Source organism: Nothobranchius furzeri, chromosome 17 (assembly GCF_043380555.1).
Source record: "Nothobranchius furzeri strain GRZ-AD chromosome 17, NfurGRZ-RIMD1, whole genome shotgun sequence".
In the NCBI taxonomy this organism is placed as follows: Eukaryota; Metazoa; Chordata; class Actinopteri; order Cyprinodontiformes; family Nothobranchiidae; genus Nothobranchius; species Nothobranchius furzeri.
The window spans coordinates 25,961,117-25,980,467 of NC_091757.1; the positions used below are offsets into that span (position 1 = coordinate 25,961,117).

The 19,351-nt window shown below is 40.0% G+C and overlaps 1 protein-coding gene across 4 annotated transcripts in view; it reads right to left on the reverse strand.

Moving 5' to 3' along the window:
* Nucleotides 1–19,351, reverse strand: part of nr6a1a (nuclear receptor subfamily 6, group A, member 1a) — a 189,452-nt gene that overhangs the window by 93,187 nt on the left and 76,914 nt on the right. For 3 of the 4 annotated variants that reach the window (XM_054731174.2, XM_054731176.2, XM_054731173.2), the window contains one exon: nucleotides 732–755. The exons of the other annotated variant lie outside the window; for it this stretch is intronic. In XM_054731174.2, coding sequence (XP_054587149.1) covers nucleotides 732–755 — 24 coding nt within the window. The remainder of the gene's footprint in view (nucleotides 1–731; nucleotides 756–19,351) is intronic. 4 annotated transcript variants of the gene reach the window in all.

Genomic DNA, 19,351 nt, shown 5'->3' on the forward strand with positions numbered 1-19,351 from the left:
CCTTGTTATTAGTTCATTCACTGTTGCAAATGTGGTGTTACTTGTTGTGTCAAGTCACAGGAATGGGACCGCTGAGCGTTCCGCTTTAATAAAAAAGCAGTGCATGGGTCACACTAAACGTTCAGGACTGCACCTTGTGTTCCTCTCTCACTGGCTGTCCACACTCACAATGCTGTCTTTCAGCGTGGCAGTTACACAGCAAGCAAACTCAGCTCAAGCTACTTTTTTCAAGTAGGCGGGACAACTTTCTGATAGCTGTACTTACTTGAAAACAGCATGCAAACCGATTGCACTTAAAATATTAAGTACATGGTACAAGGCAATTCTGTTTTGAAGCTCCTCCTGTATACAAAGTAAAACATACTTAAATGTCAGTAACTTTCACTAACTTATGTCTAACTAAGCTTTTGCTTGCAGTTTACTAAAGCTTAAGTATATACAACCCAAAAACTAGTTTAGTAAACACATTTCCAACTTTCCAAGTACTTTGTACTAGTTTGACCTAGTTAGGGTAACTTGTAAATAAGTTTATTTTACTTGTAAGTATTAATAGCTCCATCACATAATTACCTAGTCCTGCGTACTTATTATTTGAAATGCAATCGGTTTGCATGTTTTCTTCAAGTAAGCTGAGCTAATCAGATTTAACAGTGTAGCCGATCCTGGTGTGTCAGGTTACTAAGAACTTTATGTTTTACAGATTACCATAAAAGTCAAAGGAACTCACTTACCTAGATTACCTTCATTGACAGCATCTGAAAAAAAAAAAAAAAAAAACATTAATGAAAAACAACAAACAGATGAAAAAATTTAAGGGGATTATATTGTGCAAAATCAACTTTTTGCAGCTTTTGACCATGTTATGTTGTAATATCCTCATTAAAAACACCATAAAGTGGTTTTTGACTTCACATTTGAATCCTGCTCTCTCAGCTGCTGCTGCTCTGTGCTGCTGCTCTGCGCTGCTGCTCTGCGCTGCTGCTCTGCGCTGCTGCTCTGCGCTGCTGCTCTGCTCAGCATTTCCAAACGGCTGGATGGGACACGTGTGTGTCACCATGTCTCTCACCTCCCCATCAAGGAAGCGTCTAATCTGCAGGCTCCTCCCCTGGACTGTAGACACTAGCGCCCATTCACTCCAAGTTGCGAGCGGGTGATTTAATCTCCACAGTTGTGAAGAAGTGATTTCTTTCTTATCTAATCTGCACTTTAAACAATGCCTAGAATGCAATTATACATTCTCAGCTGCAAGAGGAATATTTTCAGTTTTTTTTTAAAGAAGAGTTTAATCATCACAAATGGTTGGACTTTTATTCAGGAGCTCACAAAAACTAAGGCGGAATGTGTTGTTTGTGACTGTGACGGATTACTTCTTCAAACCGGTGCCAGTCCAACATTAAAACCATCGGATGGAGAGGCCGGAGCGGTGAGTAACATCGCTAACCACTAGCTGTTTGGTGGGTGAGCATTAGGGATGGGCTGTCACTATAATTCAGGTTGGACATTTGCTGCCATCCCAGCTGCCGTTTTTCCATCCAAGCACTTGGAAGGCAGTAGGGGGTCCAGCAAGGTAGAGTGAGACTAAGTAAGCCTCAGTTAACGTGTACCTCTGATTGCTGTGAAAGCAGGGAGGGGGATGGCGTGCACAAAATGCCTGGGACAATTATTACGCTAAGGGTTTGGACCTGTGATGTTGGTGGGGCATGGACGTAATTTTCACTTTAAAAGTGGGGGTGGGGGACACGGGGGGGTGGGGGGGTGGGTGGGGGATCTTTACAGTATGCTCCAATGGGAAACAGGCTTCAACACAAGCGGTTGTTTTCCACTTGGTCCTAGAGCTCAACCAGTGTCAATTTAATATAGTGTAATATTGTTGTTGGATGGTAAAAAGTGCAGGGGTCAAAACTTGACTTTGGAAAAAGTGGGGGGGACATGTCCCCCCGTCCCCCCCAAAATTACGTCCATGTGAGCAAAGAAAAACAAACAGCTACAGAAGGTGAGGAGATGAGTGAAAACAGGATAGGCAGCAAGATTAGGACACATTTTAACTAAAGTGAAAATCAAAAGGCAGTGTGTGGAATATGCAAAGATAAACTATATCGTATTCAGCAGGTTCAACGTTCGTGTTAGAAAGCGCCTTGGATGGAGGACACACTGTATGTCCTGAACAGTTGTGTGTGGAGGTATCGTAACTTGTAAAAATCTATATAAATGTGAATATACAGTATAGTCTAGCCACGACCCATAGCTTAGTCATGGGGCGGGATGTCCACATGATATTGGACATTTACAACGTGACGTACTGACCACTACGGATGTCAGCCAACGGGGCAGTCCACCATACTGTTGAAGAAGACACAAATACATCCTTTATCTAAATAACGGACTGTAGCCTTGTTCAGCCTGGATGTGTTTTGCTAGAAATATTGATACAACTGAAGGTCCAGTTTCTCACTTCTGGTCCTCATCATGTTATCACACACAAGCTTCCTGCAATCACTAAATAAACATCCTTTTTTCAAAAACACGTCATAACTGTCCATTTCAGACCGTAGAGCTTCACCACACCGTCATTATTATGGAAACTCAGAAGTCCAGTCCTCTTACTGAAGTGTTCAATAGACGTCTGATGAACGGCACCGCAATTTTTGAGTTATCGGATGAAGCCAACAGCTTCACAACCCTTCGCTCCTCATCAGTGACTCGGTGAAATCCTCCTGACATCTTCGCCCAGAGCCAGGAGCTATCTGCCCTCACACGGCAGAAATGATGACATCACTCCTACAAGAGCTAAACAAAATAGGCCACAGCTGTTTTGTTCTTTGGGCCACAAATTAGACTGAATACGCCACATAGAATCACGTCAGAGGACAGGCGGAGGAGCAAGCTCCTGTTTTCTCTTTCACTTTGCTTCCATTCTCCACACAGGTCATGCTAATTTGTACTAGAGGAGGCCTGAGTTATGTAAAGGGTTGGTGGGGAAAAGATGAATAATGAAGGGATTTAAATAATAAATGGAACCTTTTCAACCAAATGAAACAGTTTTGAAAGGGAGGGAGTACTCCAGGAGGTGGTGAGACACTTGGCGGTAGACATCCTCTCCAGAAAGATCTGGGGCAGATGAATTATACCTTACTGGGTCCATTATTGCTTATCAAAGCATCAAATAAATTATTTCATGCATGGGAGGCTGTACGAATGTGCAGCTCTGCTGTAGTCCCAGTTTGACATGAAAACAGAACGGCTGAGGGATGCACACATCGAGAGATGAAACACCTGGAAGTAATCAGATCTGTTAGCATTCAGCCTCTAAACAGAAAACTGCTTTAAGGTGGAAATACATCTCAAACAACTCTTACATTGGCCCCCAGAAGCAATGTGCAAAACAATCAACAATAGTCACTGCCATAAAAGGTCCTCTGCTTCAGCTGTATTTGTAACATACACTAGCGTGGAGGAAAACAGAAGATAGCTCCCACCCCTCAGCTCCACAGTCATCTCTAACTTCACCTAAGTGGATGAGGCTACACGAGAAAAAGGTCTGAGATCAGGTTTAGCTTCACAGGAACGTCTCTCCATGTAGATCAGTCTGTTTATGATGGGGAATGAAGAAACTTGCTGGTTCTCTTAAACAGACCTGTTTATAACCTACTGAACACATTTATAACAACCTGTTTATAACCTACTGAACACATTTATAACAACCTGTTTATAACCTACTGAACACATTTATAACAACCTGTTTATAACCTACTGAACACATTTATAACAACCTGTTTATAACCTACTGAACACATTTATAACAACCTGTTTATAACTTACTGAACACACATTTATAACAATTGGACTGAACTGATGTCTAATGATCGTGGAGGTTGCTGTGGACTTTAGGAAGCATCCCCCCCCCCCCCATAACCCTGACTGACACCCCCATCACAATGATGGATTTATGTTGCTTCCTGGGCACCACCATCACCCAGGACCTCAGGTGGGAGACCACCATCACCCAGGACCTCAGGTGGGAGACCACCATCACCCAGGACCTCAGGTGGGAGACCACCATCACCTCAGTCATAAAAAGGCCCAGCAGAGGATGTACTTCCTGAGGCAGCTGAAGAAATTCAACCTGCCAATACAGTTGATGAGGCAGTTCTACACGCAGTAATCAAGTACATCCTCACCTCCTCAATTACCGTGTGTACGGTGGAGCCACCACCAGGGACAAGAAGAAGCTGCAGCGTGTTGTACTCTCCTGCTGTTTCAGTCACATGACCCTAGTGTTGTGTTTGTTCCCGACCTGACCCGCTCTGATCAGAACACAGTAGCCGTTCCTCTAATTGTTGTCTCCCTATATCATTATTTTATTGTGCTTATTCAAATTTCTGCTTATTATTTATTTATTTTTTAAACAAGAACTGCAGCGATTTCCTAATGTTGTGATCTCTCACACACATGATTAAAAAACCTTTCTGACTCTGACCTTGTAGGACTTGTTGCTTTTTCTTTGGGGCTTTGAGGTGACTGTTAGGAACTGGTGCTGAAGAAATGAACTGAACTGAAATGGAAGTACTACGCTTATTTTATTGCAGCAACAGTAACAAACTCTCAGGAATAGGAGGGTTTATGTGACGTCAGTGCTTATGTTTCTCGGATTGCATCATGGGAGTGTGTGGCAAGAAACAACATATTTTATATACGTTGTTTCTTGCCACATATATATATATATATGTATATGTATATATATATGTATATGTATATGTATGTATATATATATATATATATATGTATATACATATACATATATATATATGTGGCAAGAAACAACATATTTTATATACGTTGTTTCTTGCCACATATATATATATATATATATATATATATATATATATGTATGTATATGTATATATATGTATATGTATGTATATATATATATATATATATATGTATGTATATGTATATGTATATATATATATATACGCACACATATATATACATATATACATATATGTACATGTAATTACATATGTACATATGTACATATACATATACATATATACATACATATATATGTATATGTATGTATATATGTATATGTACATATACATATACATATATACATACATATATATGTATATATGTATATACATATATATGTATGTATATATGTATATACATATATACATACATACATACATATATATATACATACATTATATTGTATTGGTTATTATATTGGTTATCGGTAAAAAAGCAAATTTCGCGCATCCCAAGCCTCAAGGTATGAGATAAGATCTAATGACAGGAACCACCTGTCATTAGATCCAACTCATCAGGTGGTGATCAGTGACCAGCTCTGACCGTGTCTTTAGTCTAGTGTTTAAGACATAAAACCATAGGTCTGATGATCCACTTAGAAGAAAGGAGGCCAGTTAACAATAGACGTAAAAGTAATCAGAGTATTTAAGGTGAAAATGTGCTAAAAAGATTGTTGTACTCAAATTTAAACATGTTTCTCTGGCTAGAAATGTTTTTTTCCTACACATAAAGGGCATCCTCTCCAGCCTCAGGACCGTCCTCTCTGGCTTTTCCACAGCATGGTTCTGAATGACACTGCTGAAATGAAGGGATTTTTTCCCCATTTAGCGGGACTTGGGGAGTGTTTCATCTCATTGCTAAAATGACAGCTTTTAATGCTGCTGCATTCATAACCCATTCCTCTTATCGCTCGCACCCCCAACACTTGATGGAATTTGCCATCACACAATGGTTGGAAAATACACTTCAAAGAGGAGATGCATCTAATCTCCTCTACTCTGCATATTGCAAATTTGCAGTGGTAATAAGATCCCGCCTTCCCAAGCATTCTTAGGGATCTAAACGAAGGACGGGAATTTCATCTATTTTTCGTGCCCCTTCTTCTTCTTTATATCCTGCTTTTCTCCAGATTGGTGTCGGAAGGACGTGTGTTTTAGAGGCTGTGAGGCTGCTTGAAAGAATCTCTGCAATGACGGTCCTGCGTCACTGAGGAACTCATCCCATTCTTACGTAAAAGCCCCACTTTATAGTTTTCTTCTACACACAACAAGAGAGGCACAGCACAGTGACCTAGTTTCCATGTTGCCCAGAAAGGTCCGGCACAACTCCCTCAGAACAGCTATAAACACAAACACCTGGTTCAGAGCTTCCAGTTGGATTAAGTGATGCAGCTACATGATGGGAGAGGTTCATCTGTTTTCAAATAATTTTCTGCAGATGGGAATGTGGTCATGTAGCCCCACAGGTGACACCGGGTATGGCGTTTAAAATGGTGGAGGCTCATAAATGAAGACAAAGCTGCTGGAAACGCTCTGCCCGAGTCTCCGTGTCCTACATTAACCACCCTGGCCCCTAAAGGCAATCTTTACTCATGAAGAATGCTGTGGATGGAGAAGCACTACACTGGAGTCTGAGAGTTAGGCAAACCTGGATAGTAAGATTAAGCTGGCTACTCAGTAAATAAGCCAAAGAAAACTACACAATCTTTTAATCCAAAAGAATTAAACACCACCACATTAGGGGCTCTAAAGTATCTCATGGTCATGTTCAGATCTACAGTAAGGTCAGGGCAGCATCTACAGACTCTGAGCTGGTCTGTTGTGGTGAAGACGGACTGAAGCTGGAAGGTGAAGATTTTAATTTATTGGTTGACCTACATTCCATCCCCCACCTATAGAGCTCCGGACGTCATGTGGCAGGCAAAAAAAGGTAAACAAAATGAATGAGATCGGCTTGGATTTTACTCCGTCGGAGTTTACTTCACACTTAACCGAAGAAATCGTTTTATATAGTCAGAAATTAAATAGACTGTTTAGTCTCCGACCCTTACCATGCCCCCGGGATACTTTTTAAAATGCCACAAGCTGTTGGAGTGGACCTCGTACTGGACTTGAGATACCCTGACATTTATAATTTCCTTGTTAATTTTCCCTCGTCCTCCTATGGAGCATCGCTAAGAGCATAGAAATGCCTGGAGGGATACAAATGGACTCAATCAGGGTTTGTTGTCGGTATCCAGATCTGGATTATTCATGCAAAGGACAGCACTGTTGTCACCGGGAGGGTAAGTGGAGATTTTTGTTACCATTAGCAACACCCCTTTGCAAGGTTATGTCTGTGTGATCTGACAATTGATGAACCATTGCTTAAAAATGAAATACAGCTTAGCCGGTTAATTGCTGTGATCATAAAACACGTAAACGGCAGCACCCAGAAATCACGAGGCAACGTTTTACGTGATGTTTACTTGTTGCTATGAGTAATAAGACAGAAGAAGCCACGCCAAAATAAGTTTAGGAAGCCCACTAAGAATCGTAATAAAAGCATTTAAAATAAATGCCATACACAGTTGAGGAAACGTTGGTTTAAGTACCTGATATGAAGTGGTCGCTGCATAAGCGAAAACCTTTACTCTCTGGATCCCACAGGTTCATTTTAACCTGGAGACTAGTTTCACTGTGATGATCCAACATTTGCGGCGTTCCGGATCTTGGGGAATCCTGTAGACAGCTCTTCCCTTATCTCATCCGGGTCTGTTCCGGCATCCTGGGACACAACAGGAACCTTCCATATTTTCCGTTTGATTGAGTTTTCTGACAATAACAAATAGCCTAGCTGTGGGCTACTGCCTGCCAAGATGGCACCGTTCGATTTGAACTGTTGCATGCCGGGAGAAGTGGCGTCAGCTCCCGGAGCTCTATGGTCATGAGCCGTGGGAAGAAACTAGGGATGGACAATATACTGGCATCAATATCGGTATCGGCCAATGTTGGTCATTTTTTAACATATTGGTATCGTTTCGATTAAAAAAACTGGGCCAAAATTAACCACAATATATATAATAACGTAAATTCAGCTTTAATAATTTTCATTCTATACAAAATCTGCTGATTTTAGAAGCATTAATGTCAGTATATCGTTATTGGAAAATACCGGTTATCGGCCATGTAATGGAAATTTTATGTCTATTATTTCTTGATCATTGATTCAATCAAGTGAATGTAATATGTATTACTCTATGCCTCTTTGGATGCTCAATTATTCAGACACACACACACACACACACACACACACACACACACACACACACACACACACACACACACACACACACACACACACACACACACACACACACACACACAATCTCTCTCCCTCACTCCCATTTCTTTCTTATCTTTCTGTTTAAATAAAGTCTGTGACCAGATGTTCGGGGCATTTTGCCTTGTGCTTGTGCCACAGTTATAACTGGATGACTTGTTGTCTCATTGTGTCCTTTTCCCTTCGACTACAGGAAATGGGTTGTTGATAAACAAATTGATAAAATCCCTAACATCATTTGGTCCTTCGAGAGCCCCGGTCCCATCACGTCGTGGCGCCAAGAACTGACGCCGGAGGACTATCAACAACCTAAATCTCCTCCAGCGCTGAATTTCGCTGGGGGTTCGGTGTGAGGGTCTTGACGTCGCTAGGAAGAAATGCGGATCCACGAACTACTCAAGACCTGAGTGGAGAGATTTGGTGAGTCAAGTTTGTTGTTTGTTTTGTGGTACCGAGAGAAATCCTAGGTGACCAGAGGTTAAATTTGGTATCATCAGCCGGAAATGATGTTTGGACAGACTGAATACTGTCTGAGTTGGGTTTATGAATATTGTCTGAGTTTGGTTGGTTTTGTGCATTTTAGCCAGAAATTAGAAATGCAGCTCTGGTGTAAGAAACAGAAGTAAACCAGTATGATAACTATTGAGATTCAAATTATGGTGTCACCCGCCGGAAGTGATGTTTCACAGATGAATGCTGTCTGAGTTTGGCTTGGTTTTGAGTGTTTTTGCCGGAAAAATAGAAACGTGCTCTAGTTATCAGTTGTTGTTGTTTGTTGTCTTAGATGTTGTCTGCTTTAATTGTTGTTTGAATGGATGAGAAAGTGTCTGGACTTGCTTATTCGTGTACAAAGAAGGATATGGCAAATCATTTGCACACGTCTCAAGTTGGTGGTCAGACTTTTAAAGTGGTTGGCTGATAAGTGAGTCCCGCTGTGTTTAGAGACACAGTTGGAGGGCAGATTCATGAGCCTAAATCTGACCTCATGCCGAAGAAGAGACGGTGTAGTATCTATATGGGGAAATAAGAACTCACAAAATACCTTTTGAGTAAATATTGTACATTGATGGAAATGTCAATCCAGGAAATGTGGAAAGGATCTGAAAATTATCAGAGAATTGATAGAAAACATGCTTTTGATAACCGCTGACGTGTCACAAATGTATTATGCTTATGAGGAAGCACAGAGCAGTGGAAAGAAAAAAGGGTTGAAAATGTGAAAGACAGAGAGCACAGCCAGGCTCAAAATAACCCAAAGAACAGCTGCTGTGCTGGTCTTATCAGTTGAGGCCTCAAAGGTAACTTAAACTAGAACATAAAAATGAGAAATTAACTCCTTGATGCAAAGTGGTCATTACAGTGGATAGGTTCTCAAAACTGTAATTTACTTATTTGTTTTTGCAATTAAGCACAGCTGTTGAAGACTTTATTGCATTTGAGACCCTCCATGTGGACTTCATAAGCCCAGCCAACATTTTTCATGTTCAGAATGCTCGCTGTCCACTGTGGTGGACATGTAGTAAATTATATGCAAATTATTAAATGTTACAAAAAATATTTGTTCAAATTTGTTTCATTCACACCTGAAGATAAATGAAAGACATTGTTAAATAATCATGATTGAAAATTTCATAATTCATGCATCAAAGGGTCAAGCACTGGCCGAATATTTAATTCCTGGTATTCTGGTGACTAATATATGAACTACGAACTGTGCCACATTTAGTGGCTGACAGGGAAAGTGTTTTAGTGGAACCCCTCGATTTGAGAAATTGATTGTTTAACAGTACTTCTAGACCAATAAAAGCTAAGTATGTAGATTTTTGGTTGAACCTCTTGGACTGAGAAATTGACCGTGTGATTTAACAGTACTTCCAGACCAACTAAAACTAATGACTATTGTCAAATTGCATTTTATCTCCTTTTTTTTATCATTGTTTTTGACGTTTAAAACCAAGACAAGGGAGTTCAGCGGATGACAATCGCACCCAGGTGAAAATAATACGGTGGGCAGTACCTGTTGAATTCAAAAACTGCATTTTGACCACTCTAAAAATATTGTTTGTAGGGATGAGCCGGATACTCGTTTCAGACAGGATTTATCTCCTGTTTAAAAATTTTACACATTATTTGAGTGACATTATTGAGTGAAATTGTACATTGTTGATGTGCTCTGAAGCAGCCTTACCTTACTGAATCTATGAAGTTGAAATATTATTTTGATAGCTAGGACTGGTTTCGTTGTTGGTTAACTCCAGTGTTGGAAGCAAAGAGATGAAATTAAATAGTCACTTGGATATATTCCCTGATTTAGCTCTGATGATGTGAATATAGGTGAAAGTTTCTGGCGAATGAGAGCAAACACATAGAGTCTATGACATTATTATTTTGTGATATGAGCTTGGGGATGCTGACAAGCTCACCCTTTTTCCCAGATGGGGTGATTCTTTTTGATTTCTTTAGATTACAATCTTCTACAATAGCTCTTTTACTACAATTTTTCCTGTTACTTATAGGTGATGTAAATCACTTTGTGTTTATTTTCAATTTACTTTACACAGATTATGTTTTTTTTGTTAGTTTGTTTAGTCTTGTTTTGTTTTGTTGTTTTATGCACACTGTGCTGCACGACTCTGCCCCCTGCTGATGTAAACTGGTAATTGCAAGTTCATTGGGATGGGTATTTTTTCACATGTTGTGTTAGGTCCAACTTTTGCTTCGGGTTGGTGCAATGCTTGCTGGTATCAGACCTGTTTATGTTTTGTTTCTGGTAAGCCATGAGTTGTCTCATGCCTCAAGCGGAGGGGTGGCTGATAATGATTTTCTCACATTATTACACTGCCTGGATGGAATTACTTTAAATACTAGATGATAAGGATTTTTGCTGAAAACAATTCAAAATCAACAAGTGATCTCCCAGAATTTTCTTGTGCTTTTTCACCACAGGTCATGGAACCAGGAAATTGGGTTTTGATGAATGTGCTGAAGCAAGACAATTGGGGCAGCCAGAGGTCCATTCGAAGTACTCCTCACCACTCCCACTGCTGTGAAGATTGCTGAGAGGCCATCTTGGATTCATCTATCCCACTGCAAGCTTATCAACGTCAACCGCCACTAGGGTGGCAACGAAGTCCAGCTTCACAGGTGTGTTGGCAACAATAGGTGTTCATGTCTCAACCCCAGTGAAGATAAGATCAAGATAATGATAAGATAAAGATCTGCTTCAAGCTTGCTGGGTTCACCACATTGCCGATGTTGGTGCACGTTCATGGCCTGCACTTGGGCCGCCTCTCAGCACCTGATGGAACAACTGGGACAGCAGCATTTTAGGGGGTACTAGAACTGGAACTGAAATGAAGGATTGGGGTTCCTCACTGACCTGAAGGAATTTTCGAGGAACAAGATCAGCTCCCTGACAATTGGACAACCGCCTCGACACGCCAAGGAAAGACCCTGACGTCTTTCAATTGAGAAGCTGAACTGTGCGCTTCTACACTACGAACTCCATTATCGCACTCCAGACCTGGACTTCAAGGTACTAATCAACGTGAGACTGAAACCATCCTGAGCAACGGAAGAGGACTCTGACTTTCACACCTATTCTCCAACCGGGACTCTCAGTCCACGGACAAGCCCTTTGATGAAGAACGCCTGGGTTGCCTCTGCTCTGCCATGGTTAGACCTGCGTAAATTAATATTACACGTTAAATTTTCTTCCTTCACAGAAAGACTCGTCTACAAGCTTTAAACTAAATTCACCTGACGTTTCAATACACTGTACTGATGTTTTCTGAGTATTATATGGTTTTGCGAACCCTTCCCAATCTCCTGACAGGAACTGCCATAAATTGTAGAATTGTGCATCACAGTAAATTCACTTCAATATATATGATATAGCTCTCCTTAAGTTTATAATTCAGGAATAATAGGTCAACAGTCCAGGCACTGATTGATCTTATTGAGGAGATAACAGAATGCATTGACAAAAAGAATCATGCAACAGGGTCGTTTTTAGATCCGAAGAAAGCTTTCGATACAGTAAACCATGACATATTGATGAGAAAAATGGAAAAATATGGTTTCAGGGGTATAGTATTGGACTGGATAAAAAGTTATTTATCAAATAGACAACAATATGTGCAAATAAATCAACATAAATCAGGACCAAGAGAGATACAATGTGGGGTACCTCAAGGATCAGTCTTAGGACCTAAACTATTCATAATGTACATAAATGACATTTGTAGCGTTTCACAAGTATTGAAGTTTGTATTGTTTGCAGATGACACAAATGTTTTTTGCTCAGGTGTGGAATTGCAACAGGTCCTGGATGTGGTCACAAAGGAAATAAATAAATTTAAAAAATGGTTTGATGTAAATTTACATTGTTTGGTAATGAAAGCAGATACAATGAATTAGATATAGTAATTAATAATGTAAAAATTGAGAGAGTATATGAAATAAAATTTCTTGGGGTGGTCATAGACAGCAGAACCTGTTGGAAGCCACTAGGATTGTCACGGTAACCGGTATAGCGGTAAACCCTGGTAAAAAAGTTGACAATAAAAATAACCGTCCAGTTTTTAAAAAACTAAATTATCTCGGTGGGTTTACCGTGGCCGTGGTTTAGGCGCGGTGACCCTTACCAGCCACCATTGCTTCTGCTTAAGTTCCCGCGCACACGCACTTTTTAGTTTGCAACCAAAACTTTGAAGCTGAAATAATGGCCGAAGGAGGAGACGGCAGCGCCCAGGACATCCATCAGCCCTAAAAGAAGACTAAATTGGAAGTATGGGCATATTTTGGATTTCTGAAAAATGCTGAGGGACAGTTAATAGAAGACTGCTATCCCGTTTGCAGAATGTGCAGGAAACAAGTGTCTGCAAAAGGCAGCAACACTTCGAATCTAATGGCACATCTGCGTGACCATCACCCACGTCTCAACAGCCAGTGCAAGGTAAGTTAACATTAGCATTTTAGCTTAAAGGCATGACGTGAGGACTTTTGGTTGAGGGAGAATGCAACGAGTCACTATATACTGCAGCCGCAGCGTCCTCTGCTAGCATTTAAACCGTGTCACGGACACCCTGTTGCTGGATGAAGCATCTTATTTGTTGATGATGATGAGAAATATACAATTAGTTCCTTGTCATTGATTTGTTTACTTATTCAATGCCATTTATACTTGAACATTTGGATTTGATTACATAGTGTAGTAGTTATTTTAGTAATTTGTTTAAAGTGGCTATTTATTTTAAATACATATTTTTTTAAGGTTGACTTGTACAGTGCTCAAGTCAAGTGTGGACTGGAGTTTTAGATTTTCATTTTGATAATGAAGAAAACAAGTATATGAGAAAACAAGTGGTGTTTCTTTAATTTGTTTACATATTGTTTATGTTTCGAATGTTTGGATTTGTATCATTTAAACCTGCACTGACTACAGTAACATGTTCCAGAAAAAGAAGCTATTTGTTCCTTTACTTGTGAAAAGTTGCACTTATGCTAAGGCTTTGTGTTATTTTAGGTTTAATAAACACTGTTAAACCTTTTCAAAACTATTTCAGTTTGTGTAGAACAGGACTATCAATGCTTTCTGAACATATGCAACACCGTTTAAAAAATACCGCGATAATACCGAAAACCGTGATAATTTTGGTCACAATAACCGTGAGGTTAAATTTTCATACCGTGACAATCCTAGAAGCCACACATCAAATATGTTAGGGGGAAGCCTGCACGGGGCATTGCTATATTGGGGAAAGCTAAGTATATTTTTAATCAGAAAGCACTTTATATGTTATACAATACGATGCTACTGCCATATTTGAGCTATTGTGTAGAGGTCTGGGGAAATACGTACAAAAGTAATTTACAAACAATAACAACAATGCAGAAAAGGGCTATCAGATTAATAACAAATGCAGGATATTTGGATCACACAAATGAACTTTTTATTAAAACGCGGACAATGAAGTTCCAGGACTTGGTTAAATACAAAACAGCACAAATAATGTATAAAGTAAGAAATAAATTAATGCCTGATAAAATACAGAAACTGTTCACAGAGAGAGAAGGAGGATATAACCTGAGAGGGACACTAAACTTAAAGATACATAAGTTTAGAACAACATTAAAACAGATGTGTATCACAATAATAGGGGTTAAATTATGGAATAATTTAGAAGAAGAAATCAAAGTAAGTACAAATATAAATGTGTTTAAAATGAATTATAAAAAAACATTCTGAACAAGTATATAGTGGAAAATGGATGATTTATGTGGTTGTCCTTTATTCTAAGGAAAAGTAAATGTGAGCATCAATTGTAAAAAGATGTGTTTTTTTTCTCTCTTTTTTTGTTTTTTTCCATATGGTTTGATGGTTTTTGGTGACTTGTACCATTTTGTTTGTTTTAATGTAGGTTTTGTGTTACATTTAGTAAACAAGTAAAAATTACTTGTATAAAGGGGTAGGGACATATAAGTTTTGACTTCAGCCTACTCCTTTTCAGACAGAGAAGAAGAAAAAAAGGATGATGATATATGCATTTTTTCTGTTTGTCTTTTTTTTAAATTATGTATGTTTTCTTTGTTTTAAATAAACTAAACTAAAAAAATTGTGTTGATTTAACGGATTCCCGTTATCTCACTTGTATTTCTGTAAAATGCTGTTGATGTCATCTTTTATTATTTTATTTGTTCTTTACTGTTTTACTGATTTTTGTATCACGCTTGTACGGAATGATTCTTTGGACAAAGTTATCAGGATTGAGATTACGATCCGTAATAGACAAACGAATGCGGCACCTCCTGCTGTGTTCACACCTCATCGTGCTGATTCTGAACCTTCCCTATCTCACCGTAGAGTATTATTATTATTTTTCTTGTTAGATGCTTATCTAGCTTGTCTTGAGTTGCTTGATTTGTACCCTACTGGGCCTTATGACAACTGAGGTGATTACCGTTCCTGGTTTTACCCTTTCCCTATTCCTTAAGTAGTGATTAATGAAGCTTTCATAGACAATGGTGTCAAGTTATGAGAGTGGATAAAATTTCATGCATGTTATGTATATCTCCTAGCCTGGCAAGCCAGACTAAATAAATGTATTATTTAGTCTGGCCACGCTCCATTGACGGCTCTTGGTTGTGGGGCGGGTTCTACCGTTGTCTTTCAAATGATCTCCGCATTCCACTGGACAATGAAAGTGACATACTCTTGTTTCACTCTGTTGCATCATCCCACCCACCAGGCATATAGAGTGCCCTGATTTGCCCACAAAGCGGATAAAGCTCTGCGATTTGTTCACTAAGCAGATAGAGCACTATGATTGGCCCACCATTATGGACCAATCACAGCTCTTTGTGTGTTTGAAACCCCTTTAGAGAACTGTGATTGGCTAGCCAGAGTCCTGGTAGGAGCTGCTGAGGTTCCAATGGAGCATGCCTAGACCATTCTTTGCAAAGCAATAATTTGGTCTAGTTCACTAGGCTATATATCTCCCATTAACGGGGGGTATATGTTATGAAAATTTTATGTCTATTATTTCTTGATCATTGATTCAATCAAGTGAATGTAAAATATATTACTCTATGCCTCTTTGCAAGCTCACTTATTCAGACACACCAGAACAAGCCACTCACACACACTTCTCGACTCCCCCCACACACACAATCTCTCTCTCTCACTCCTATTTCTTTCTTATCTTTATGTTTAAATAAAGTCTGTGACCAGATGTTCAGGGCATTTTGCCTTGTGCATATGCCACAGTTATAACTGGTTGACTTGCTGTCTCATTGTCTCCTTTTCTCTTCGACTACAGGAAATGGCTTATTGATAAACATATTGATACCCCTATTATACCTGACCAGATTATACCCATATTGATACCCCGAATATCGGATATCGGTAATGGCCCAAAAATTTCATATTGGTGCATCACTAGTAGAGACTAAAAGAACAGATCATGAATGCATGAATGAAATGAGTTTCCTCTGTCGAATGCCCAGGCTCAACCTCAGAGTAAGGGCGAAGAGCTTGAATAACTCTGAGTAGAGCCGCTGCTACTCCATGTGGAGAGGAGCCAGCTGAGGTGGTTTGGGAATTTGGTGAGGATCCTTCCTGGACTCCTCCCAGGAGAGGTGTTTCGAGGAGGGTCCAGCCAGCCGCGGGGCGTTTCCGCCTGGCTTACAGAAACGCCTTAATGGGGGTAAATAGCATTTCACTAACCGGTCAGAATGGACATCAAAATACGTTATTTTCTCTACTACATTTGTCAAAATAAGAGTCTACACTAATTGATTTTGTCGCACCACCACAGCAAAATAAAAGCCACCACACCAATAGAATAAATTTTTATTTTTTAAAGATTTTGTAATGATTCCAAATTGTTCTTTCCGTTTCGGATCTTTATTCTGGGCTACTGTTGGCCGCAGCACACGCCTCAACTCCAGGAAAAACAGCATTAACAATCTCCATTCAAACTAGCTCATTTTCTCTTTCTAAACAACCGAACCGGAACTCTCCACACAACCAGCCAAGAACACCCCCCTTCAACATAAAAGTCCAACAAATCGTAACCTGTTACACTATGTAAAGCGTAAAATATATAGCCTAAATGTGCACACTTATACTAGCCATAATTGTAGTTTGAAATGAATTTAAATATCTTGAAACATTTAAATTTTACTTTATTTTGAAAACCCATTGGCTTCTTTCTGCCAAGCTGCAGAGTTTCGGGTGAGCTTCTTATGAGCAACAGTCCAAAGAAGAGGATAAAAGTTTAGGGCAGCAGTAGCTCAGGTGGTAGAGCGGGCTGCCTCATGATCGGAGGGTCATGGGCTCAATTCCAGCTCCCGCCAGGGGCATCCTGCTGTTGTGTCCTTGGGCAAGACACTTCACCCAACTTGCCTGTGTTAGTGGTGGTCAGAGGGGCCGACGGCACCAAATGGCAGCCTCACCTCTGTCAGACCTCCCCAGGGCAGCTGTGGCTACAAGTAGCTTACCATCACTAGCAGTGTGTGAATGTGAGAGTGTGTGAAAGCATCTTTGGTGGTCTTGAAAAGCGCTATATAAGTTAAATGCATCATTATTATTATTATTATTATTAAAAGTTTGTGTCCCGCCTTATTGACAGTCTCCCATTTCGAGTTAATTCCTTGTCTCCCATTTTGAGTTTAATATTTGTACAAACTTTGAGTAAAGCAGGAGGCGGGACTTAAACGTAGGTTTGCGTTGGGAGGGCGTGGAGCGCGCTCACGTCAAACCAGCAACACAAAATGAAAGGGCAGGGTGAGCACAGATGATCAAAAACTGTATATAAAAGATGAAGAACAGATATATGAGCGGAGAAAATAATTTAATTTGAAATATTGGAGGTGAAGTAACATTTCAGGAGCAAATAAGAAGAAGGGGGCATTCCTGTTTTGGAGTGGGCGTTCCCGTTTACAAACCAAAACGCCCCTGTTAGCTGGATGATACTGTGTTTCAGTCATGTCATGCCTGGGCCTCCAGGTGGCTCAGAACAAGCTGGAGGGATTATACATCCATGCTGGCCAAGGAAAAGCAGTGATGGTTTGATCCACTTTACTAGAGCCGATACTTCCATAACCCATACTCAACAAAGGCGTGAAAATGGACCAAATGACAGACATGACTTGACTTTACTGAAGTGGACAGACTTGTCACCCCAAAACAATGACTTGTTCCCACCTTGCTTTAGAAAGCACTAGCAAAAGATGACAAGTGTTTAGCCTTCAGAAGGGGAGGACAGAAATTAAATGCATGCTTGCAACATTGTTCAAATATGCTATATATATTCAAATATGTCTATAAAAATCTGCAGTCATTTGTGTAGCCATACAGGTCACCTTTTGACATTTGTCCGACAAAATTTATAAAAGTACTTTATAACAATCAGAAATAGCTCAAAGTGCTGGATAACAGTAAAAAAAAAAAGAGTTAAAATAAACAGAAAATAGGGCTGGGCGATCATATGATCGCACTTGTGATCACGATCATTTTCAGTTCAATTACGGTGATCAGCTGGGAGTCTCGATCAGAAATAACAGATGTTTACAGCCTCAGTAGGGGGCGCTAACCCTCCATGTGCGTTGGTTGCCCACCGCCTTTTAACAAAAAGAAGAAGCATTTGCAATTACACTTTTCCTGCTCCGCTACTTCGGTGAAGAGGTTTAATAAGCAGAATGGCCAAACGTAGAGCTGAAGACAGCAAAGTAGATCCCAGTCATGACTCGGAGTTGTCTTCTGGAGATGAAGACATTGTTCAGGAGAAAAGTTACTCAACGTCAGTTGTGTGGCGGTGGTTCGGGTATCTCAAAAGTGACGTTAACAAATCAAGCCGACATGCAAGGTATGTCGGCTAATGGTGCCTTCAAAAACTGGCAACACTACGAATCTATTTAATCATCTAAAGAAATACCACCCAAGTGATTAAACAGCCAGCGTGAAAATGCGAGCAGAGTCCGGACAACTTGTTAGCTTGTCTCAAAGTAGACTTAGCACTAGCGCGGCTGCTAGTAGTGGTCCAGCCGGTGTTCTGAGAAAACGTCCTACCCGTAGGATAATTTTACGGTGTTTTACATGACACAAACCCTAACCCTAACCATAACTCTAACCCTAACCAAAAAAATCAAGTATCAACGTGAATAAACAGTACTACTTACTACTTATCTATTTTCCTGCAAATATGACAGCGGAGTAGCATTCCCCTTTTGTGTTGTGCGCATGCACGCACATGCTCAGTAACAACGGGTAGGACGGTTTACGGGGTAGGAGAAATTCCCAGAACACCTGTTCACTGGCGGTGAAGCTGCACAACCAAAACAGCAATCAATCATCTCGTCATTTTCAGCTGTTGCACCATACGAGCAGAACTCAGAGAAGCAAAACCATCACAAAAGCTATAACTTTTTGTATAGCAAAAGACATGATGCCTCTGAACACAGTAGAGAGAGAAGGATTTAAGCATTTAATCAAAGTGCTGGACCAGAGGTATGAAATACCTGGCCGAAAGTATTTTTCTCAAACTGCACTGCCACAGCTGTATGATGAATGCAGAGAAAAGCAAGAGATGGAGCTCAAAGATGTTTCATGCAGCAGATAAGTTGTTTATTTTGTACCTGTATAGCATTAAAGACGCACAGAATGTCAATAAAATGTTTAACTAATATCTAGTTTATTTATTTTTACATTTTAAGC